Source organism: Symphodus melops, assembly GCF_947650265.1.
Source record: "Symphodus melops genome assembly, chromosome: 16".
NCBI classification, from domain to species: Eukaryota; Metazoa; Chordata; class Actinopteri; order Labriformes; family Labridae; genus Symphodus; species Symphodus melops.
Genome location: NC_136706.1, coordinates 951,969 through 977,354, shown reverse-complemented (window position 1 = coordinate 977,354; position 25,386 = coordinate 951,969). Strand labels below are relative to the sequence as shown.

Below are 25,386 nucleotides of genomic sequence, written 5' to 3'. Positions count from 1 at the left end.
TCTTCATCACGACAAACTGATACAGCGACCGCATGACTGCAGATGAAGTAAAAGTTATGAACTGAACCGGAGACAAAGGGCAGCCCTGCCGGAGGAGAACACGCACGGGGAACAGGTCTGACTTACTGCTGGCAAAGCGAAACTGTCTCCTGCACCAAGGATAAAGGAACTGGACCACCTTAGCAAAGGGCCCCAGACCCCATACTCTTGGAGCACCCCCCACAGAACGCCACGGGGGACACGGTCAAATGCCTTCTCAAGATCCACATTAAAACTGGTTGAGCGAACTCCCATGAACCCTCGAGCACCCACTGGAGAGTGTAGAGCTGGTCCAGTGTTCTGTGGCTGGGACGATAAGTGCATTGTTCCTCTTGGATCAGAGGTTTGACAAACAGCCGGATTCCAGTACCCTGGAATAGACTTTCCCAGGAAGGCTGAGGAATGTGATTCCCTGATAGTTGGAACACACCCTTCGATCCCCCTTCTTGAAAACAGGGACCACCACCCCCGTCTGCCAGTCCAGAGGCCCTGTCCTCGACCTCCACAAGATGTTACAGAGATGTATCAACCATGACAGCCCCTGCACATCCGGAGACTTAAGATACTCAGGGAGAATCCACCCCCGGTGTCTTGCCACCAAGGAGCTTGCCAACCACCTTGGTGACTTTGGTTTGGGTGATGGACGAGTTTACCTCTGAGAACTCAACCTCTGCTTCCTCAGTGGAAGACGTGATGGTGGGATTGAGGAGATCCTCAAAGTATTCCTTTCACCACCCGATTACATCCCAAATTGAGGTCAGCATCTCCCCACCTACACTGTAAACAGTGTTGATAAAGCACTGCTGCCAGACTTTCCTCGAGGCCGTCCGAAAGTCTTCCTCCATGGCCTCCCCGAACTCCTCCCAGACCCAAGTTTTGCCTCCACAACAACTGCCACAACAGCTGCCTCAGGAGTCCAATGAGCTAGCAACGCCCAATAGGACTGCTTCTTCAGCTTGACTGCCTCCCTTACTTTCAGTGTCCACCAAAAGGTTTGGGGATTGCCGCCACAATAGGCACCAGAGACCCTGCGACCACAGCTCAAAGCAGCCGGGTGGGCTTCGACAATGGAGGTGGAGAACATGGTCCACTTGGACTCAATGTCTCCAGCCTCCCCCAGGATCTGTGAAAAGCTCTTCCGGAGGTGGGAGTTGAAGACCTCACTAATGGAGGGTTCTGTCAACAGACCCTCAGTACATGTTTGGGCCTGCCAAGTCTGACCAGCTTCTTCCCCCGTCAGTGCATCCAACTCACCACCAGGTGGTGATCAGGTGACAGCTCAGTCCCTCTCTTCACCTGAGTGTCCGAGACACATGGCTGTAGGTCATATGACACGACCACAAAGTCTATAATCGACCTCCGGACTTGACTGTCCTGGTGCGACGTGCACGTATGGATATCCCTGTGCTCGAACATGGTGTTTGTTATGGACAAAGTGTGACTAGCATAGAAGTCCAATAACAGACCACCGCTCTGGTTCATATAAGGGAAGCCGTTCATCCCAATCATCCCCCCCAAGTCTCACTGTCTTTGCCCGCGTGAGTGTTGAAGTCCCCCAGTAGAACAATGGAGTCCCCAGTCAGAGCACTGTCCAGCACCCCTCCCAGGGACTCCATGAAGGCCGGGTACTCCTCACTGCTGTTCGGGCCATCGGCCAGGACCACAGTGAGAGACCTGTCCCCTACGCAAAGGCATAGGGACGCAACCCTCTCATTCACCGGGGTAATCTCCAACACATGGTGATTGTGCTGTGGGGCTATAAGCCGACCCACACCAGCTCGTCACCTCTCACTGCAGGCAACTCCAGAGTGGTGAAGTGACCAGCCCCTCTTGAGGAGCTGGGTTCCAGAGCCCAAGCCTTGCGTACAGGTGAGCCCGACTATCTCGCCCTCCCGCAAAAGATCAGGCTCCTTCCCCCCTAGTGAGATGACATTGCATGTCCCAAGAGCGGAAGCTGAGGCCCCCGCAATCGACTGGCGCCCGATCCACAATGCACCCGACCCCTACAGCTTCCTCTGTGGGTGGTGAGTCTGGTAATGAGGGTGGGGCTCCAGCTGTAGGGCGACGTCTCTGTCCTTGCTGTGGTGTCCTTCTTCGGGGTTTTTGAACTGCTTTTAGTTTGACCCATCACCTAGGACCTGTTTGCTTTGGGTGACCCTAATTGGGGCATAAAGCCCCCGATAACATAGCTCCTACGATCATTCGGGTACTCACACTGAGATAAAGTAGCAGTAGTAGTTTAGTTGAGAGACCAGCCCTGACTTTAAAATCTGTCTTAATGCAGAACTGTTATATCCCCAGTCTTAGGGAACAAACGCACAACATAATCAGTGCTCCAACTCTTCCCACTCCCAAGAACAACCAGCAGTCCATGTCACTTCAGATTTTAAACACAGCAATTTATTTAGCAGAGCAGAGAACAACTCTGCCTCTGCTGATCCAGTTTCTCCTCTATATTGAGATGTATTATTGAATATTTGAAAAGTCCCATCATTATGTCCTCGAGAGAAAATTGAAGTAAACATGTTAGCATTGTCATATTAGCTTGTTAGACGTTGTTTGCAGGCTGCAGGGGGTCGGCCTCAAAGAGCCGCGTGCTGCATTCTTGACAAATTTCCTTTGTTCCTTTTTCAGAGAACCTGAGTTATTCATTTTTGTCAGGACCTAAAAACAAAGACCCTGAGTTTAAATATCGTCTTAATGCTGCACTGTTCTGTCAGTGGTCTACTAGGGAAAAAACACACAACATAATAAGTGTCCCACTCCCAAGAACAACCAGCAGTCCAGGTCACGTCAGATTATAAACACAGCAATTTATTTAGCAGAGCAGAGAACAACAGAACCTAAAACAACAAGAAGGTTAAAGTCCTTTACTCGAACCTATCAGAAGAAATGAAAATAAAAGACTGAACTCTGACCTACTCTCCTAACGACAAAAACATGACAAAAGTGTTCGACACAAAACTGGTCCTCTCTCTCCTCATCACGCTGTGTTGCAATTGTTTACAGTAATAAGTAATGACACAGAGACACAGATGATGCCTTCAGGGACTCCTCAGAGTTCAAGTGAAAAAGTCTGAAATCAGACGTTCACAGCAGCTGAAGCAACAGACGACAGTTAACCAGTTAAACACTCTGAGCAGATTATCTTTAAAGAGACGCCGACAAACCGACCAATCATGATCAAGATTTTACCTGGTGTCTAATTACACTCAAAGTTATAATGAACAAAACACCGTCACCATGACAACACAGTCACAAACAATGCTGAGAGAGTCAGATCATCATCTTCTTCATGTGTTAGTTTTCCACAGTCACAGAGATCTTCTCTGGTAAAATCTTCACTTCATCCGCAGTGCCAATGTAAGGAAACATCCTGTCAGTGAAAGTGTGTGTGAAGGTGTGTATGTGTGTGTTAGTATCAGGATCAGAGAACGACAGCTCTCCTCTGTTACAGTCCAGATTCACTCTGATCCTCTGAGGATTCTTCTTCAATGAGAGATCAGTGTCTGGATGTGAAGGAGAGAGTGCTCTGTATTTACCATTGATGAACCATATCGACCATAATCCAGACTCTATGACTCCCTTCCTCTGTTCAGACTCTGCTAACACTCCCAGGTCCCAGTCTGGACTGTCTCCAACCTGGACGTCCCAGCTGTGAGTCCCTGAGTTAAAGCCCTCAGAGCCCAGGACAGACCATTGATAATCAAACCTCTCTGGATTATCAGGAAGCTGCAGCTCCTCCTCTCCTCGTCTCACACAGGTCAGATCTTCAGACAGGATGAGGTCTGGATGAGCAGTGTTTGGGTCCAGAATGAGCGGACTGTAGGAGACCATGTCCTTCATCTTGGTCCAGATGTTGAAGCTCAGGTTGCCCAGGTGTTTGGCCTGGTCTATCAGAGCTCCTGAGGGCAGCTGTGGATCCTCCAGCAGGGGGCGCTGCTGGACTCTTTCCACTGCAGCCTTGTAGTTTTTCAGGAATGAGACGTCTGCAGCTCTCAGCTCGTCCTCTGTGTCTCTGACTGTGAGTGAAAGAGCTGCTATCTCTCTGCTCAGAGCCTCCATCTCCTCCTCCATCCTCTGACTCTTCTGCTCCTCTTCCTCCCTCAGTGCACACAGCCTGGCCTCCTCTTCCTCTTCTAGAAACTGGTGAAGCTTCTTAAACTGCTCCTTAATCTGCCTCTCTGTGTGTCGGGCCTGGACCTGAATGTGTCCTGCTGTTTGATCAAACTTCACTTTAACTTCTTCACAAACCTTTAACTTCTTCTTTACCGGCTCCAGAGTTTCCTGAAGTTTCTTCTTGAGTTCTTCAGCAGCTTCATCGACGGGTCTGAATCTGTGCTCAGAGTGTTTCTCTGAATCTCTGCAGACGAGACACACCGGCTCCTGATGGTCCAGACAGAAGAGTTTGAGTTTCTCAGAGTGCAGACTGCAGAGATCCTCTGAAGCTCTCTGATCTCTCTCCTGCAGGAAAGTCTCAGACACGTTCTTTAAAGCAAAGGCAGGAGGTAATAATACCTTTGAGTTTCTCCTCTTACAGAGTGGACACTCCTGGTTCTCCTTCTCCTTCCAGCAGTCCTGCACACACACTCTACAGAAGCTGTGGCTGCAGGACAGCATCACTGGATCTTTAAAGATGTCGAGGCAGACCGGACAGCTCAGATCTTCCTCTAACTTGGACGCCATTTTACCTCAGAGTCAAAACACGCAGCAGAAAAAAAACAGGAAGCCGCTCCCCGTCCCTGAGAGTTACTCTGACTTTGAAACTCTGGTTCAGTTTGTGGATTCAGCAGCAGCTTGAAGTGTTCGTATTCCCAGTATCCCAGTATAACAAGTACTCCCAGTATCCCCTCGTCCTCTCTCACTGGAAGTCGTGCTGGTTTTTGTCTGCAGGTCGAGGTCCGTCTGTCAGTGTGTGTGTCTCTGCACTGCGACGCAGGAAAACAGCCTGTTTCCTGGATTTTCTCAGATGAGACAGTTGAGGGGGCGGAGCTTCCCATAACTTTCTGCTTTGACATACGGGCAGTTTTATCACATTAATGTGAAGGGTTAAAAAAATCAAGGTCAATTAAAGGTTAAAGGTTTGACTTTTTGATCAGCTCCAGCTTGAAAACAAAACAACCAGTGTGGCTCTTGTATTGTGCAGTTTGGCCAGCAGAGGGCGACAGTGTGCTCTCATATGTTTTGACCCACTTTTTAAAAAACACAGGGAGGCGTGTGATTGGTTCATCACGCAGAGATTGGTCAAAGTTTTTACAGACTTACAAACTGATACAGAAGATGGACTTACTTTGTTCCTTTTTTAGAGAGCACGAGTTATTAATTTATGTCAGGACCTAAACACAATTTCAACCTGAATCTTAAAAAGTGGATCTGGAGGAAATGACCGACCCTGAGTTTAAATATTGTCTTAATGCTGCACTGTTCTGTCAGTGGTCTACTAGGGAAACAAACATCCATTCATCCATTTTCTGCCGCTTATCCGGGGCCGTGTCGTGGGGGCAGCAGTCTAAGCAGAGACACCCAGACTTCCCTCACCCCAGACACCTCCTCCAGCTCTTCCGGTGGGACCCCAAGGCGTTCCCAAGCGAGCCGAGAGACATAGTCTCTCCAGCGTGTCCTGGGTCTACCCCGAGGCCTCCTCCCGGAGGGACATGCCCGGAACACCTCCCTAGGAAGGCGTCCAGGGTGCATCCGGACCAGATGCTCGAACCACCTCAACTGACTCCTCTCGATGTGAAGGAGTAACGGCTCTACTCCGAGCTCCTCCGTGGTGACCGAGCTCCTCACCCTATCTCTAAGGGTGCGCCCAGCCACCCTACGGAGGAAGCCCATTTCGGCCGCTTGTATCGGAGATCTCGTTCTTTCAGTCATAACCCAAAGCTCATGACCATAGGTGGGGGTAGGAACGAAGATCGACCCCGAACCCCATACTCCCGGAGCACCCCCCACAGGGCGCCGCGAGGGACACGGTCGAATGCCTTCTCCAGATCCACAAAGCACATGTGGACTGGTTGGGCAAACTCCCATGAACCCTCGAGCACCCGCTGGAGAGTGTAGAGCTGGTCCAGTGTTCCACGGCCAGGACGAAAACCGCATTGTTCCTCTTGAATCCGAGATTCGACAAACAGCCGGATCCTCCTCTCCAGAACCCTGGAATAGACTTTCCCAGGGAGGCTGAGGAGTGTGATTCCCCGGTAGTTGGTACACACCCTCCGGTCCCCCTTCTTAAAAAGAGGGACCACCACCCTGGTCTGCCAGTCCAGAGGCACTGTCCCCGACCTCCACGCGATGTTACAGAGACGTGTCAACCATGACAGCCCCTGCACATCCAGAGACTTAAGATACTCAGGGCGAATCTCATCCACCCCCGGAGCCTTGCCACCAAGGAGCTTGCCAACTACCTCGGTGACTTCGGCTTGGGTGATGGATGAGTCTACCTCAGAGAACTCAGCCTCTGCTTCCTCGGTGGAAGACGTGACGGTGGGATTGAGGAGATCCTCGAAGTATTCCTTCCACCGTCCGACTACATCCCCAGTTGAGGTCAGCAGCTCCCCACCTACACTGTAAACAGTGTTGGTGAAGCACTGCTTCCCCCTCCTGAGGCGACGGACGGTTTGCCAGAATTTCCTCGAGGCCGACCGAAAGTCCTCCTCCATGGCCTCCCCGAACTCCTACCAGGCCCAAGTTTTTGCCTCCACGACCGCCCGGGCTGCGGAACGCCTGGCCTGCCGGTACCCTTCAGCTGCCTCAGGAGTCCTATGCGCCAGCAACACCCGATAGGACTCCTTCTTCAGCTTGACAGCCTCCCTTACTTCCGGTGTCCACCACCGGGTTCGGGAATTGCCGCCATGACAGGCACCAGAAACCCTGCGACCACAGCTCAAAGCAGCTGCTTTGACAATGCAACTGTTTTTGTCGCGTGAGCGTTGAAGTCCCCTAGTAGAACAATGGAGTCCCCAGTCAGAGCACTGTCCAGCACCCCTCCCAGGGACTCCATGAAGGCCGGGTACTCCTCACTGCTGTTCGGGCCGTAGGCCAGGACCACAGTGAGAGACCTGTCCCCTATGCAAAGGCGTAGGGACGCAACCCTCTCATTCACCGGGGTAAACTCCAACACATGGCGATTGAGCTGTGGGGCTATAAGCCGGCCCACACCAGCCCGCCACCTCTCACTGCAGGCAACTCCAGAGTGGTGAAGTGACCAGCCCCTCTTGAGGAGCTGGGTTCCAGAGCCCAAGCCTTGCGTAGAGGTGAGCCCGACTATCTCGCCCTCCCGCAAAAGCTCAGGCTCCTTCCCCCCCAGTGAGATGACGTTCTATGTCCCTAGAGCGGAAGCTGAGGCCCCCCGCAATCGACTGCCGCCCGATCCACAATGCACCCGACCCCTACAACTTCCTCTGTGGGTGGTGAGTCCATCGGAGGACTGGCCTGCCAGGCCCGGCCTGCTCCCACAGGCAAAGGCCCAGTCACCAGGTCTTCTCCTACGGGCCACAACCCCAGGTCTAGCTCCAGGGTTGGGCTCCAGCTGTAGGGCGACGTCTCTGTCCTTGCTGTGGTGTCCTTCTTAGAGGTTTTTGAAATGCTTTTAGTTTTAACCATCACCTAGGACCTGTTTGCCTTGGGTGACCCTAATTGGGGCATAAAGCCCCTGATAACATAGCTCCTACAATCATTCAGGTACTCACACTGAGATGAGGTAGCAGTTCAGGTGGGAGACTAGCCCTGACTTTAAATTCCGTCTTAATGCAGAACTGTTATATCCCCAGTCTCAGGGAAGAAACACACAACATAATAAGTGCTCTCACTCTTCCAACTCCCAAGAACAACCAGCAGTCCATGTCACTTCAGATTTTAAACACAGCAATTTATTTAGCAGAGCAGAGAACAACGGGTACAAAAACAATCAACAAAAAGGTTAAAGTCCTTTATTCGTACCTATCCGAAGACAAAAAGCCTGTTTCCTGGTTCGTCTCAGATGAGACAGGTGAGGGGGCGGAGCTTCTTCTTGTGGGTCATTAAATGTTTATATAAATCTGATCCTGGCTCCGCCCCTCTCTCTGAGTAGGTCCCTTTTTTGGAAATCAAAATATGGTCACCCTACATTATTAGCTTGTTAGACATTGTTAGCATGCTGCAGGGGGTCGGCCTCAAAGAGCCGCGTGCTGCATTCTTGACAAATTTTCTTTGTTCCTTTTTCAGAGAACCTGAGTTATTAATTTCTGTCAGGACCTGAAGACAATTTCAATCTGAATCTTAAAAAGTGGATCTGGAGGAAATGACCAACCCTGAGTTTAAATATCGTCTTAATGCAGCACTGTTGTAGACCGGTGTACTTTTGAGTCCTAAAACCAGGAAGTGAGTTAGCATGTTCACGCCATGGGTTCCTAACTCTCAAATTACATGTGGATTTTGAATGGGTTTGTTGTTAAGACTGAAATAAGGTCTGTGGTTAACACAAGCTTTAGAGATGTTGACATTTTGTTAGACGAGATAAACTACGTTAGCTACGACCCCACTTGTGAACTTGAAAGTTTTTACGCAAACTTTAAATGGCGGTTGCTAAAGAGTAGCTAACTGAAACTACAGTGGTTGTTGCAGACATTACACGTCATCACACCATGAACTCTCTCCCTAATCCTCCTTACAGCCTCTAGTCATGTTTTTCAGTGCTCTTGTAAAAATTAGGTTAATAAACAACTTATTAAACTAACGTTTAGCTAGCTTGTCAAATCCGCTAATTAGATCGACTAAGCATAACGGTTGTGACGTCATCATAAACCGACCGCGGTGTAGTTAGCTTGTACCATAACGTTAGCTTTTTACTTTTCTTGGCTGCGTTAACTCTTCAAACTTTATATAAATGATGTTTATCTGTAAAGATTATCCCGCTAAACAAAACAGCTACCCATCAGAAACGTGTGTTTGACACAGAGCTTATTTTCTGCAATGATCAAAAATGCAAAAATCCCATAGGCAAATTTTTTCGGGTTGGCCAACAAAAATACGTCATTGCTATACCAGTCTATGTCAGTGGTCTACTAGGGAAACAAACACACAACATAATAAGTGTCCCACTCTTCCCACTCCCAAGAACAACCAGCAGTCCAGGTCACGTCAGATTATAAACACAACAGTTTATTTAGCAGAGCAGAGAACAACAGGCCCAAAAACAACAAGAAGGTTAAAGTCCTTTACTCCAACCTATCAGAAGAAATGAAAATAAAAGACTGAACTCTGACCTTCTCTCCTAACGACAAAAACATGACAAAAATGTTCAACAAAAAAATCGGTCCTCTCTCTCCTCATCACGCTGTGTTGCAATTATTCACAGTAATAAGTAATAACACATAGATACAGATGATGCCTTCAGGGACTCCTCAGAGTTCAAGTGAAAAAGTCTGAAATCAGACGTTCACAGCAGCTGAAGCAACAGACGACAGTTAACCAGTTAAACACTCTGAGCAGATTATCTTTAAAGAGACGCCGACAAACCGACCAATCAGGATCAAGATGTCACCTGGTGTCTAATTACACTGAAAGTTATAATAAACAAAACATCATCTCCATGGCAACACAGTCACAAACAATGCTGAGAGAGTCAGAGCATCATCTTCTTCATGTGTTAGTGTTACACAGTCACAGAGATCTTCTCTGCTAAAATCTTCAGAGGGAGTTCATCCACAGTGTAAATGAATGGAAACATCCTGTCAGTGAAAGTGTGTGTGAAGGTGTGTATGTGTGTGTTAGTATCAGGATCAGAGAACGACAGCTCTCCTCTGTTACAGTCCAGATTCACTCTGATCCTCTGAGGATTCTTCTCCAATGAGAGATCAGTGAATGGATGTGATGGAGAGTATGCTCTGTATTCACCATAATCGAACCATATTCTCCATAATCCAGACTCTAGGTCTCCCTTCCTCTGTACAGACTCTGCTAACACTCCCAGTTCCCAGCCTGTACTGTCTCCAACCTGGACGTCCCAGCTGTGAGTCCCTGAGTTAAAGCCCTCAGAGCCCAGGACAGAGCAGTCATAATCAAACCTCTCTGGATTATCAGGAAGCTGCTGTCTCTGTCCTCCTAGACTCATACAGGTCAGATCTTCAGACAGGATGAGGTATGGTTCAGCAGTGTTTGGGTCCAGAATGACCGGACTGTAGGAGACCATGTCCTTCATCTTGGTCCAGATGTTGAAGCTCAGGTTGCCCAGGTGTTTGGCCTGGTCTATCAGAGCTCCTGAGGGCAGCTGTGGATCCTCCAGCAGGGGGCGCTGCTGGACTCTTTCCACTGCAGCCTTGTAGTTTTTCAGGAATGAGACGTCTGCAGCTCTCAGCTCGTCCTCTGTGTCTCTGACTGTGAGTGAAAGAGCTGCTATCTCTCTGCTCAGAGCCTCCATCTCCTCCTTCATCCTCTGACTCTTCTGCTCCTCTTCCTCCCTCAGTGCACACAGCCTGGCCTCCTCTTCCTCTTCTAGAAACTGGTGAAGCTTCTTAAACTGCTCCTTAATCTGCCTCTCTGTGTGTGGGGCCTGGACCTGAATGTGTCCTGCTGTTTGATCAAACTTCACTTTAACTTCTTCACAAACCTTTAACTTCTTCTTTACCGGCTCCAGAGTTTCCTGAAGTTTCTTCTTGAGTTCTTCAGCAGCTTCATCGATGGGTCTGATTGTGTGTTTGCTGTGTTTTTGTGAATCTCTGCAGACGAGACACACCGGCTCCTGATGGTCCAGACAGAAGAGTTTGAGTTTCTCAGAGTGCAGACTGCAGAGATCCTCTGAAGCTCTCTGATCTCTCTCCTGCAGGAAACTCTCACACACGTTCTTTAAAGCAAAGGCAGGAGGTAATACTTCCTTTGAGTTTCTCCTCTTACAGAGTGGACAGTCCTGGTTCTCCTTCTCCTTCCAGCAGCTCTGCACACACACTCTACAGAAGCTGTGGCTGCAGGACAGCATCACTGGATCTTTAAAGATGTCGAGGCAGATCGGACAGCTCAGATCGTCCTCTAACTTGGACGCCATTTTACCTCAGAGTCAAAACACGCAGCAAAAAAAAAAACAGGAAGCCGCTCCCCGTCCCTGAGAGTTACTCTGACTTTGAAACTCTGGTTCAGTTTGTGGATTCAGCAGCAGCTTGAAGTGTTCGTATTCCCAGTATAACAAGTACTCCCAGTATCTCCTCGTCCTCCTGTCCTCTCTCAGTGGAAGTCGTGCTGGTTTGTGTCTGCAGGTCGAGGTCCGCCTGCCAGTGTGTGTGTCTCTGCAGAGTGAGGCAGAATAACAGCCTGTTTCCTGGTTTGTCTCAGGTGAGGCAGGTGAGGGGGCGGAGCTTCATTAAATGTTGATATAAATCTGATCCTGGCTCCGCCCCTCTCTCTGAGCAGGTACAGAAAAAATGCAGAAGTACAGGTTTGGAGTTTGGGAGGCATCTGTCTGTACATGAACAGGAATCTTTCCTCTCAGTTAACACTGACGGAGTGAAACATCATTTATATATAACATCTCTGAAACACAGCTGGTTAACAATCTGCACATTAGAGTACGTCGTCTCATTCAGCAGGAAAAAAAATCACAGTATGAACTCCGTCATCGGTGACGAGCTTTGAGCTTCACATACACACGGCGGAGATTCTGGAGTCAGTTTGGGAAATACTCGGGCGGCACTACAACTTACATTTATCACCATCATGTACGCCATTTTCCCCACGCATACTCACTTCCTGTTTCTGTTTTCTCTCCTATAGGTTTCCTCAGGTCACATGCCCTCCCAAAAAACTTTGGTGGCGATCAAAATGTCAAACGATATTTTTTAAAACTTTAACACAGGTGGAAAGTTGCAACGAGGACAAGAAGGTTCATGTAAATAAAGTTTAAAATAAACCTACCGGTGCTGGAATCTGACTGCTGTCGATTCTGGTCTGAAGAGACAGACTGCGTCCATGATCCTGTGTGTCTACGGGGCACAGGGGGGACATCTTGTGTTTGTGCTGCACAGAGACACACACACACTTTCTCTGGATACACAAAGAGCAGTCCTCAGTTTGCATCAGATGTGTCTTTGCTCCTGTGGGAGTCGTCCGTCCACAGAGAAGCAGATTTCTGCATAAACTCCAGTTTTCCTGGACTCCGTCCCCGTCTCTGAGGGGACTCGGGTCGGAGACGAGCAGGGACAGCAGCAGCAGCAGCCACGACCTCATCGCGCTGACAGAGAGTGTGTGAGGGCAGGCTCTTATCTTTACTGCCATTTTTCTCACGTTGCTTTGACTATGCAAACCCCGGAGAGAAAGACGGCTCTATCAGACGAGGTGTAATAACAGAGAGGGAACTGTCACAGGTGTAACGTTTAAAAAGTCTCATCTTGGGTCTTATTTGAGTCATGCAGCAACTCCACCTTGAATTCAAATGGTTGCTTTTGTGCAGCCGTGTTCACTAATGCTCTCCTGTCAGGAGGACTGTTCCTAAAGTGCTCCTGTTCACACGTGCACCTCACCACTGTACGACAGTAGGAGGGGGTGCAGGTGCAGGTGCAGGGGGTAAACGCAGTCTCCCCTTATGGGAGGGGGCGTGACGCTTGATACCCTGTGACTGTAGCACGATGCATCGAGTGTATGCATGCGACCGCTACGACCTCTGATGGTCAGTTTGTTGTGTTTCAGCTCTTTTGATGACATTGTGATTCTGTCAAACTACACAAAGCGTTTATCTAAAAGGTAAACCTTCTGCTCTTTCCTCCTTTTTTATCCCCAGACGGACAATTCTACTTAATTTTCATTGTTGACAAACTTTGGTTTTCACAGATAATAATGCATGCAACCCTGAGCAGGGCATTGAGAGTTAATGCCATCAAACCTTTCCTATTGACAAGTAGCGACCACGACTTCTGCCACTACTACTTCTGCATGTTTTTGTTTTTTACCTCACCTCTTACCTCGGAAGACAGCTGCCCCCCCCCCCCTGTCTGACAGGGTTCAGTCTCTCGCTGTGAGGGGGGGCAGCTTGTCCTAAAATGTTCTGCAGACGTGTGAAAGAAATGCTCGTGATGATTTAAAAGCCTTCGCTCAGGGTTGAACTGCTCAGGACTGAAGAGATCAGTTTGAACTGAAACTCCTGGGTCAGACAAACTTTATGCGACAACTCAGAACTTTATTTACAATAACAATGTTTGTTTTCTCAAGTTTGTTGTTGATTTTATACAGGAAATGTGTCTTTGCTACCGAAACAGTTGAGTTGCAAATAGAAACAACGCTCTCACTGATATGATCACATTGTCCTGCCTGCTCCAGCTTGAAACCAAAAAAACAAACTGTCTGCCTACACTTTTTTTTTTAACCAGTGTGGCTCTTGTATTGTGCAGTTTGGCCAGCAGAGGGCGACAGTGTGCTCATATGTTTTGACCCACTTCATTCTGCCTCACACAGATTCATGAATGAGCAAAAACAAAAGTCAGAATGTGCAGATTTTTAAAAAACACAGGGAGGCGTGTGATTGGTTCATCACGCAGACATTGGTCAAAGTTTTTACAGACTTACAAACTGATACAGATGATGGATTTACTTTGTTCCTTCTTCAGAGAACCTGAGTTATTAATTTCTGTCAGGACCTAAAAACAATTTCAACCTGAATCTTAAAAAGTGGATCTGGAGGAAATGACCGACCCTGAGTTTAAATATCGTCTTAATGCTGCACTGTTCTGTCAGTGGTCTACTAGGGAAACAAACACACAACATAATAAGTGCTCCCACTCCTCCCACTCCCAAGAACAACCAGCAGTCCAGGTCACGTCAGATTATAAACACAGCAGTTTATTTAGCAGAGCAGAGAACAACAGGCCCAAAAACAACAAGAAGGTTAAAGTCCTTTACTCGAACCTATCAGAAGAAATGAAAATAAAAGACTGAACTCTGACCTACTCTCCTAACGACAAAAACATGACAAAAGTGTTCAACACAAAATCGGTCCTCTCTCTCCTCATCACGCTGTGTTGCAATTATTTACAGTAATAAGTAATAACACAGAGATACAGATGATGCCTTCAGGGACTCCTCAGAGTTCAAGTGAAAAAGTCTGAAATCAACAACAGACGACAGTTAACCAGTTAAACACTCTGAGCAGATTATCTTTAAAGAGACGCCGACAAACCGACCAATCAGGAGCAAGCTTTCACCTGCTGTCTAATTACACTCAAAGTTACAATGAACAAAACACCGTCACCATGACAACGCAGTCACAAACAATTCTGAGAGAGTCAGATCATCATCTTCTTCATGTGTTAGTGTTCCACAGTCACAGAGATCTTCTCAGGTAAAATCTTCAGTGGGAGTTCATCCCCAGTGCCAATGAATGGAAACATCATGTCAGTGAAAGTGTGTGTGAAGGTGTGTATGTGTGTGTTAGTATCAGGATCAGAGAACGACAGCTCTCCTCTGTTACAGTCCAGATTCACTCTGATCCTCTGAAACTTCTTCTCCAATGAGAGATCAGTGTCTGGATGTGATGTAGAGTATGTTCCGTATTCACCATCATAGAACAATATTGTCCATAATCCAGACTGTCTGTCTCCCTTCCTCTGTTCAGACTCTGCTAACACTCCCAGAAACCAGTGTGTACTGTCTCCAACCTGGACGTCCCAGCTGTGAGTCCCTGAGTTAAAGCCCTCAGAGCCCAGGACAGACCTGTAACGATCAAACCTCTCTGGATTATCAGGAAGCTGCTGACTCTCTCCTCCTCGTCTCACACAGGTCAGATCATCAGACAGGATGAGGTATGGATGAACAGTGTCTGGGTCCAGAATGAGCGGACTGTAGGAGACCATGTCCTTCATCTTGGTCCAGATGTTGAAGCTCAGGTTGCCCAGGTGTTTGGCCTGGTCTATCAGAGCTCCTGAGGGCAGCTGTGGATCCTCCAGCAGGGGGCGCTGCTGGACTCTTTCCACTGCAGCCTTGTAGTTTTTCAGGAATGAGACGTCTGCAGCTCTCAGCTCGTCCTCTGTGTCTCTGACTGTGAGTGAAAGAGCTGCTATCTCTCTGCTCAGAGCCTCCATCTCCTCCTTCATCCTCTGACTCTTCTGCTCCTCTTCCTCCCTCAGTGCATACAGCCTGGCCTCCTCTTCCTCTTCTAGAAACTGGTGAAGCTTCTTAAACTGCTCCTTAATCAGCCTCTCTGTGTGTCGGGCCTGGACCTGAATGTGTCCTGCTGTTTGATCAAACTTCACTTTAACTCTTTTACAAACCTTTAACTTCTTCTTTACCGGCTCCAGAGTTTTCTGAAGTTTCTTCTTGAGTTCTTCAGCAGCTTCATCGATGGGTCTGAATCTGTGCTCAGAGTGTTTCTGTGAATCTCTGCAGACGACACACACCGGCTCCTGATGGTCCAGACAGAAGAGTTTGAGTTTCTCAGAGTGCAGACTGCAGAGATCCTCTGAAGCTCTCTGATCTCTCTCCTGCTGGAAACTCTCACACACGTTCTTTAAAGAGAAGTTAGGAGGTAATAATTCCTTTGAGTTTCTCCTCTTACAGAGTGGACACTCCTGGTTCTCCTTCTCCTTCCAGCAGTCCTGCACACACACTCTACAGAAGCTGTGGTAGCAGGACAGGATCACTGGATCTTTAAAGATCTCGAGGCAGACCGGACAGCTCAGATCTTCCTCTAACTTGGACGCCATTTTACCTCAGAGTCAAAACACACAGCAGAAAAAAAACAGGAAGCCGCTCCCCGTCCCTGAGAGTTACTCTGACTTTGAAACTCTGGTTCAGTTTGTGGATTCAGCAGCAGCTTGAAGTGTTCGTATTCCCAGTATCCCAGTATAACAAGTACTCCCAGTATCCCCTCGTCCTCCTGTCCTCTCTCAGTGGAAGTCGTGCTGGTTTGTGTCAGCAGGTCAAAGTCTGTCTGTCAGTGTGTGTGTCTCTGCAGAGCGACGCAGAATAACAGCCTGTTTCCTGGTTCGTCTCAGGTGAGGGGGCGGAGCTTCTTCTTCTGGGTCAATAAATGTTCATATAAATCTGATCCTGGCTGCGCCCCTCTCTCTGGTCAACTCTCCCTGAGCAGGTACAGAAAACATGCTGAAGTCCAGGTTGTAGTTTGGAAGTCACCCGTCCGTACATGAGCAGGAAGCTTTCCTCTCAGTTCACACTGAGGGATGAATGTCATGGTTTGGGTTTGTGTCTTATATTTCAGAGTTTTGAGTTCTGTATATTTCTTAGTTTCAGTCTTTAGTGTTTCCTGAGTTTTTAGTTGTATTCTAGTCTTCAGTGTTTCTTTGTGTCCTTCTCTGTTGTCTGTAATATTGTTTCCTGTGTTACTTGTGTGAATGATTCTTGGTGTTTACTTGTTTAGTCTTTAGTGTTTCCACTTTTATTCGGTCATGTCTTCTCCCTGTGACTCTGTTTCCTTACATCCTTTAGTTCCTTGTAGTTTTCAGTGTTGTCTGGTTTCCTGCCTCTCTGTGTTTCCCTCCTGTCTTGATGACCCTGATTGTCCTCACCTGTCTGATTAGTCTCACCTGTGTCTGATTACCCCTGTCTATATAGTCTCTGTGTTTGCTGACCCTCTTGTCGGTTCATTGTCTGATGTCTGTTGTCGTGACCTGTTGCTTAATCTCCCTGCTCCCTGTGTTTCGCCTCATGGTTTTTGGATTTCTGTTATTTAAGTAAGTTTTGGTTTTTGCCTTTTTGTTTAATGAACCTTTTTCTGCACTTGGGTCCTCCCTCCCTGTTCTGCCTCTGCTGATCCCGTTTCTCCTCTGTATTGAGATGTATTATTGAATATTTAAAAAAGTCCCATCATTATGTCCTCGAGAGAAAATCAAAGTAAACATGTTCGCACTGTCATTATTATAGGGTGACCAAACGTCCTCTTTTGCCCGGACATGTCCTCTTTTTACGTCCTGTCCGGGACGTCCAGGTTTTTTTTATAAAATCATGAAAATGTCCGGGGTTCACTGTTTTTCATGGAACCATCAAGTTTGTATTTAAATTGACCGACGCAAAATACTACAGTAGCTACTTCGTTGCGTGACGTAATTCTTGAGGCTGCTTTGTGGGCGGCTCTGCGACGTGCTCATTCACAGGGAACAGAGCTGACAGCGGAGCAGCATTGATGCAGCTTCATAGATGAACTACAAAAACAGTGTAAAACACTACAGCAGCTACACAGCAACAGCAAAGAGATGTCTTGCAAAGACTTTTATGCTTATTTGTTGAGCAACTGGAAACTGCTGGGAAAGATCAAGTCTGCAGAAAATATGAACGGGCAGACAAGGAGGATGAAGAAGAAAAGCAGGATGAATGAGACAAAAAAAATTATGAAAAGTAGATAATTTTTGTTTAAGTTTGTATTATTGTGAGCATTTTTTCTAATTTATTAGGGTGGCTGCCTGAAAGTCGAACCACACAACTACTATTGTAAATATTCTTATTATTATATCCTCAAATTTTGGCGCGCTACTCCTCCCACAGCGTTTGCGCCACGCACACAAAAAAGGTATCAAAACGAGCGGCTCGGTCATGACATGGGTGTTGTTACTTTGTGGAAACTTCGGTCACACGGTGTGGACACAAATCGAGTTTAAACGACAAAAATTTGCCCCATTGAAAATGAATGGCAAAAATTCAAATCTTAGAGTGTAACTGCCAAAAACTTCAGTTTTGGAAACATATTTGTAAATCGCCATCCTGAAGTCATTGTTGCTCACATATATAAACAAAATATATCAAAAGAAAGCTCTGAGTGTCCTCTCACTCATAAAGTAAAAAATAAAACAATAAAATGTTTCAGTCTCCCAGGGGAGGCGTTTGATTGACAGTCACGCACCACATACACACACATTGGGCTCTCACTCTAACTGATGTCCAGAATTTCACAGTTTTTACTCATGTTTTAAAATTGCCACTGTGGTCTCAGTCTGAATGCTAGATAAAAATAAAATACATCGAAACGTGCGCCTATTTGTGCTGTCGCTCACAGTCCAAACGGATTGGTGATACCATGTTTAGTTTTTAAGATATTTGAGGCTTTGCGAGCAGTGGTAAGCCCATTCAAATACATTGATGGAATGTTCTGGCAGTTTGGTCAAATCTGCTGATTAGATCGACTAAGCATAACGGTCGTGACATCATCATAAACCGACCGCGGTGTAGTTAGCTTGTAGCGTAACGTTAGCTTTTTACTTCTCTCGGCTGCATTAACTCTTCAAACTTTATATGAATGATGTTCATCTGTAAAGATTATCCCTCTGAACAAAACAGCTAGGCATCAGAAACGTGTGTTTGACACGGAGCTTATTTTCTGCAATGATCGAAAATGCAAAAATCCCATACGCGATTTTTTTCGGGTTGGCCAACAAAAATACGACATTACTTTACCAGTCTATGTCAGTGGTCTACGAGGGGAAAAAACACACAACATAGTAAGTGCTCCCACTCTTCCCACTCCCAAGAACAACCAGCAGTCCAGGTCACGTCAGATTATAAACACAGCAGTTTATTTAGCAGAGCAGAGAACAACAGGCCCAAAAACAACAAGAAGGTTAAAGTCCTTTACTCGAACCTATCAGAAGAAATGAAAATAAAAGACTGAACTCTGACCTTCTCTCCTAACGACAAAAACATGACAAAAGTGTTCAACACAAAATCGGTCCTCTCTCTCCTCATCACGCTGTGTTGCAATTATTTACAGTAATAAGTAATAACACAGAGATACAGATGATGCCTTCAGGGACTCCTCAGAGTTCAAGTGAAAAAGTCTGAAATCAGACGTTCACAGCAGCTGAAGCAACAGACGACAGTTAACCAGTTAAACACTCTGAGCAGATTATCTTTAAAGAGACGCCGACAAACCAACCAACCGACTGCTCCTTCCCAAGTGCAGGACCAACAGACTTAAGAACTCCTTTGTCCATCAGGCCATCACGCTCTACAACTCCTCACTTGGGGGGGGGAGGACTAGAGCACACGGGACAGAGGGGTAGGAGTTGGAGCGTCTTTCCTTCTACCCTCATTGTGCAATAACACATGGACACTTTCACTTCTATGTGCAATAATCTCAACCAAGTGCAATAATCACAATAATAATCATTGCCTTTTTTTATAGCCTTTTTTTTGTATGTGTATATATATATATATATATATATATATATATATATTTTTTTTTTTTTTCCAACGGGCGATTGTTCTAATATTTATTCTATCTTATTCTTTATCTTGTTACTTTTTGTTACCTTCTACATTTTATTTTATTTTTTATTATTGTATATGCTGCTGGAACCTAAATTTCCTTGAGGGAGTCATCCCAAAAGGATCAATAAAGTTTAGTCTAAGTCAATCAGGATCAAGATTTCACCTGCTGTCTAAATACACTCAAAATTATAATGTATAAAACACCGTCACCATGGCAACACAGTCACAAACAATGCTAAGAGAGTCAGATCATCTTCATGTGTTAGTGTTCCACAGTCACAGAGATCTTCTCTGGTAAAATCTTCACTTCATCCCCAGTCAAAATGTAAGGAAACATCCTGTCAGTGAAAGTGTGTGTGAAGGTGTGTATGTGTGTGTTAGTATCAGGATCAGAGAACGACAGCTCTCCTCTGTTACAGTCCAGATTCACTCTGATCCTCTGAAACTTCTTCTTCAATGAGAGATCAGTGTCTGGATGTGAAGGAGAGAGTGCTCTGTATTTACCATTGATGAACCATATCGACCATAATCCAGACTCTATGACTCCCTTCCTCTGTTCAGACTCTGCTAACACTCCCAGGTCCCAGTCTGGACTGTCTCCAACCTGGACGTCCCAGCTGTGAGTCCCTGAGTTAAAGCCCTCAGAGCCCAGGACAGACCATTGATAATCAAACCTCTCTGGATTATCAGGAAGCTGCAGCTCTTCCTCTCCTCGTCTCACACAGGTCAGATCTTCAGACAGGATGAGGTCTGGATGAGCAGTGTTTGGGTCCAGAATGAGCGGACTGTAGGAGACCATGTCCTTCATCTTGGTCCAGATGTTGAAGCTCAGGTTGCCCAGGTGTTTGGCCTGGTCTATCAGAGCTCCTGAGGGCAGCTGTGGATCCTCCAGCAGGGGGCGCTGCTGGACTCTTTCCACTGCAGCCTTGTAGTTTTTCAGGAATGAGACGTCTGCAGCTCTCAGCTCGTCCTCTGTGTCTCTGACTGTGAGTGAAAGAGCTGCTATCTCTCTGCTCAGAGCCTCCATCTCCTCCTTCATCCTCTGACTCTTCTGCTCCTCTTCCTCCCTCAGTGCACACAGCCTGGCCTCCTCTTCCTCTTCTAGAAACTGGTGAAGCTTCTTAAACTGCTCCTTAATCTGCCTCTCTGTGTGTCGGGCCTGGACCTGAATGTGTTCTGCTGTTTGATCAAACTTCAATTTAACTTCTTCACAAACCTTTAACTTCGTCTTTACCGGCTCCAGAGTTTCCTGAAGTTTCTTCTTGAGTTCTTCAGCAGCTTCATCGATGGGTCTGAATCTGTGCTCTGAGTGTTTCTGTGAATCTCTGCAGATGTGACACACCGGCTCCTGATGGTCCAGACAGAAGTGTTTGAGTTTCTCAGAGTGCAGACTACAGAGATCCTCTGAAGCTCTCTGATCTCTCTCCTGCAGGAAAGTCTCACACACGTTTTTTAAAGCAAAGGCAGGAGGTAACCATTCCTTTGAATGTCTCCTCTTACAGAGTGGACACTCCTGGTTCTCCTTCTCCTTCCAGCAGTCCTGCACACACACTCTACAGAAGCTGTGGCTGCAGGACAGCATCACTGGATCTTTAAAGATGTCGAGGCAGACCGGACAGCTCAGATCTTCCTCTAACTTGGACGCCATTTTACCTCAGAGTCAAAACATGCAGCTGGAAAAAAGAGGAAGCCGCTCCTCGTCCCTGAGAGTTACTTTCACTTTGAAACTCCGGTTCAGTTTGTGGATTCAGCAGCAGCTTGAAGTGTTCATATTCCCAGTATCCCAGTATAACAAGTACTCCCAGTATCCCCTCGTCCTCCTGTCCTCTCTCAGTAGAAGTCGTGCTGGTTTGTGTCTGCAGGTCGAGGTCCGTCTGTCAGTGTGTGTGTCTCTGCAGAGCGAGGCAGAATAACAGCCTGTTTCCTGGTTTGTCTCAGATGAGACAGTTGAGGGGGCGGAGCTTGCCATAAATTTCTGCTTTGACATACAGGCAGTTTTATCACATTTAATGTGAAGGGTTAAAAAATCAAGGTCAATTAAAGGTTAAAAGTTTTGACTTTTTGATCGGCTCCAGCTTGAAACCAAAACAAACTGTCTGCCTACACTTTTTTTTTTTTAACCAGTGTGGCTCTTGTATTGTGCAGTTTGGCCAGCAGAGGGCGACAGTGTGCTCTCATGTTTTGACCCACTTCATTCTGCCTCACACAGATTCATGAATGAGCAAAACCAAAAGTCAGAATGTGCAGATTTTTAAAAAACACAGGGAGGCGTGTGATTGGATCATCACGCAGACATTGGTCAAAGTTTTTACAGACTTACAAACTGATACAGATGATGGATTTACTTTGTTCCTTTTTCAGAGAGCATGAGTTATTAATTTATGTCAGAACCTAAAGACAATTTCAACCTGAATCTTAAAAAGTGGATCTGGAGGAAATGACCGACCCTGAGTTTAAATATTGTCTTAATGCTGCACTGTTTTGTCAGTGGTCTACTAGGGAAACAAACATCCATCCATCCATTTTCTGCCGCTTATCCGGGGCCGGGTCGCGGGGGCAGCAGTCTAAGCAGAGACAACCTGACTTCCCTCACCCCAGACACCTCCTCCAGCTCTTCCGGTGGGACCCCAAGGTGTTCCCAAGTGAGCCGAGAGACATAGTCTCTCCAGCGCGTCCTGGGTCTATCCCGAGGCCTCCTCCTGGAAGGACATGCCCGGAACACTTCCCTAGGGAGGCGTCTAAGGGGCATCAAGAACAGATGCCCGAGCCCCCTCAGCTGACTCCTCTTGCTGTGAAGGAGTAGCTGCACCACTCCGAGCTCCTCCCTGGTGGCCGAGCTCCTCACCCTATCTCTAAGGGTGCGCCCAGCCACCCTACGGAGGAAGCCCATTTCAGCCCCTTGTATCTGGGATCTCATTCTTTCGGTCATGACCCAAAGCTCATGACCATAGGTGAGGGTTGGAATGAAGATCGACCGGTAAATCGAAGGCCTCGCCTTGTGGCTTAGCTCCTTCTTCATCACGACAAACTGATACAGCGACCGCATGACTGCAGACGAAGTAAAAGTTATGAACAGAACCGGAGACAAAGGGCAGCCCTGCAGGAGGAGAACACGCATGGGGAACAGGTCTGACTTACTGCTGGCAAAGCGAGACAGGCTGCTGCACAAACAATAAAGGAACTGGACCACCTTAGCAAAGGGCCCCAGACCCTATACTCTTGGAGCACCCCCCACAGAACGCCACGGGGGACACGGTCAAATGCCTTCCTCCATATCGACATTTAAACTGGTTGAGCGAACTCCCATGAACCCTCGAGCACCCACTGGAGAGTGTAGGGCTGGTCCAGAGTTCTGCGGCTCGGACAATAAGTGCATTGTTCCTCTTGGATCAGAGGTTTGACAAACAGCCAGATCCTCCTCTCCAGTACCCTGGAATAGACTTTCTCAGGGAGGCTGAGGAATGTGATTCCACGATAGTTGGAACATACTCTTCGATCCCCCTTCTTGAAAACAGGGACCAGGGACCACCCCGGTCTGCCAGTCCAGAGGCCCTGTCCCCAACCTCCACAAGATGTTCTCATCCACCCCCGGTGTCTTGCCATCAAGGAGCTTGCCAACCACCTCGGTGACTTTGGTTTGGGTGATGGACGAGTCTATCTCTGAGAACTCAACCTCTGCTTCCTCAGTGGAAGACATGATGGTGGGATTGAGGAGATCCTCAAAGTTTTGCTTCCACCACCCGATTACATCCCAAATTGAGGTCAGCATCTCCCCACCTACACTGTAAACACTGTTGATAAAAGCACTGCTACCAGAATTTCCTCGAGGCCGTCCGAAAGTCTTCCTCCATGGCCTCCCCGAACTCCTCCCAGGGCCAAGTTTTGCCTCCACAACAGCTGCCACAACAGCTGCCTCAGGAGTCCAATGAGCTAGCAACGCCCGATAGGACTCCTTCTTCAGCTTGACAGCCTCCCTTACTTTCAGTGTCCACCACAAGGTTCGAGGATTGCTGTCTCAAAAGGCACCAGAAACCCTGCGACCACAGTTCAAAGCAGCCGGGTGGGCTTCGACAATGGAGGTGGAGAACATGGTCCACTCGGACTCAATGTCTCCAGCCTCCCCCAGGAGCTGTGAAAAGTTCGTCCGGAGGTGGGAGTTGAAGACCTCACTAATAGAGGGTTCTGCCAACAGACCCTCAGTACACGATTGGGCCTGCCGAGTCTGACCGGCTTCTTCCCCCGTCAGTGCATCCAACTCACCACCAGGTGGTGATCAGGTGACAGCTCAGTCCCTCTCTTCACCCGAGTGTCCGAGACACATGGCTGGAGGTCATATGACACGACCACAAAGTCTATCATCGACCTCCGGCCTTGACTGTCCTGGTGCGACGTGCACTTATGGATATCCCTGTGCTCGAACATGGTGTTAGTTATGGACAAACTGTGACTAGCATAGAAGTCCAATAACAGACCACCGCTCTGGTTCATATAAGGAAGGCCGTTCATCCCAATCACCCCCCTCCAAGTCTCACTGTCTTTGCCCACGTAAGCGTTGAAGTCCCCCAGTAGAACAATGGAGTCCCCAGTCAGAGCACTGTCCAGCACCCCTCCCAGGAACTCCATGAAGGCCAGGTACACCCCCGCAATTGACTGCCGCCCGATCCACAATGCACCCGACCCCTACAGCTTCCTCTGTGGGTGGTGAGTCCATAGGTGGACTGGCCTGCGTCGTGCTTCCGGGTTAGGCCCGGCCTGGTCCCACAGGCAAAGGCCCAGTCACCAGGTCCTCTCCTATGGGCCCCAACCCCAGGTCTAGCTCCAGGGTGGGGCTCCAGCTGTAGGGCGACGCCTCTGTCCTTGCTGTGGTGTCCTTCTTAGGGGTTTTTGAACTGCTTTTACTTTGAGCCATCACCAAGGACCTGTTTGCCTTGGGTGACCCTAATTGGGGCATAAAGCCCCCGAAAACATAGCTCCTACGATCATTCAGGTACTCACACTGAGATGAGGTAGCAGTTTAGTTGGGAGACCAGCCCTGACTTTAAATTCCGTCTTAATGCAGAACTGTTATATCCCCAGTCTCAGGGAACAAACACACAACATAATAAGTGCTCTCACTCTTCCAACTCCCAAGAACAACCAACAGTCCATGTCACTTCAGATTTTAAACACAGCAATTTATTTAGCAGAGCAGAGAACAACAGTCTCAAAAACAATCAACAAAAAGGTTAAAGTCCTCTATTCGTACCTATCCGAAGACAAAACAGCCTGTTTCCTGGTTCGTCTCAGATGAGACAGGTGAGGGGGCGGAGCTTCTTCTTCTGGGTCATTAAATGTTTATATATATCTGATCCTGGCTCCGCTCCTCTCTCTGAGCAGGTACAGAAAAAATGCAGAAGTACAGGTTTGGAGTGTGGAAGGCATCTGTCCGTACATGAGCAGGAATCTTTCCTCTCAGTAAACACTGAGGGAGTGAAACATCATTTATATATAATATCTCTGAAACACAGCTGGTTAACAATCTGCACATTAGAGTACGTCTCATTCAGCGGGAAGAAAAATCACAGTTTGAACTCCGTCATCGGTGACAACCTTTTAGCTTCACATACACACGGATTCTGGAATCAGTTGGGGAAACACTCGGGTGGCACTACAACTTACATTTATCACCATTATGTACGCCATTTTCCCCACGCATACTCACTTCCTGTTTCTTTCTGTTTCTGTTTTCTCTCCTATAGGTTTCCTCAGGTCTTTGCAAAATGTGCACATTTTGGGTCAGTTGCCTGCCTTACAGCTCTTCTGCACACACACACACACACACACACACACACACACACACACACACACACACACACACACACACACACACACACAACACAGCCCTGTTCTTCCTCTGCTGATCTTGTTTCTCCTCTGTATTGAGATGTATTATTGAATATTTGAAAAGTCCCATCATTATGTCCTCGAGAGAAAACTGAAGTAAACATATTAGCATTGTCATTATTAGCTTGGTAGACGTTGTTAGCATGCTGCAGGGGGTCGGCCTCAAAGAGCCGCGTGCTGCATTCTTGACAAAATTTTTTTGTTCCTTTGTCAGAGAACCTGAGTTATTCATTTTTGTCAGGACCTAAAAACAAAGACCCTGAGTTTAAATATCGTCTTGATGCTGCACTGTTC

General features: G+C 47.4%; 4 protein-coding genes across 4 annotated transcripts in view; 1 reads left to right on the top strand and 3 right to left on the bottom strand.

Annotated features, from left to right (window-relative positions):
* Positions 1-3,087: 3,087 nt before the first annotated feature.
* On the bottom strand, positions 3,088-4,939 carry LOC306837395 (nuclear factor 7, brain-like). Its single transcript, XM_079365053.1, has one exon. The coding sequence runs from the start codon at positions 4,723-4,725 to the stop codon at positions 3,340-3,342; it is 1,386 nt and encodes a 461-aa protein (XP_079221179.1). The 5' UTR covers positions 4,726-4,939; the 3' UTR covers positions 3,088-3,339.
* A 4,190-nt stretch (positions 4,940-9,129) lies between these two features.
* Positions 9,130-15,695, bottom strand: LOC306836553 (uncharacterized protein; the record flags this gene model as incomplete). Its single annotated transcript, XM_079363728.1, has 3 exons — positions 9,130-11,061; positions 13,945-13,948; positions 14,307-15,695. 3 exons carry the CDS (start codon positions 15,693-15,695, stop codon positions 9,671-9,673), a joined length of 2,784 nt encoding a protein of 927 aa, XP_079219854.1. The 3' UTR covers positions 9,130-9,670.
* Positions 15,696-15,987: 292 nt separating this feature from the next.
* LOC306837411 (uncharacterized protein) overlaps positions 15,988-25,386 on the top strand; it is a 37,640-nt gene continuing 28,241 nt past the window's right edge. The window contains exon 1 of the mRNA XM_079365076.1: positions 15,988-16,682. The gene's annotated coding sequence lies outside the window, so the exon portion shown is untranslated. The remainder of the gene's footprint in view (positions 16,683-25,386) is intronic.
* LOC306837396 (nuclear factor 7, brain-like) lies at positions 19,368-21,146 on the bottom strand. The gene has a single exon (XM_079365054.1). It carries the CDS (start codon positions 20,855-20,857, stop codon positions 19,472-19,474), a length of 1,386 nt encoding a protein of 461 aa, XP_079221180.1. The 5' UTR covers positions 20,858-21,146; the 3' UTR covers positions 19,368-19,471.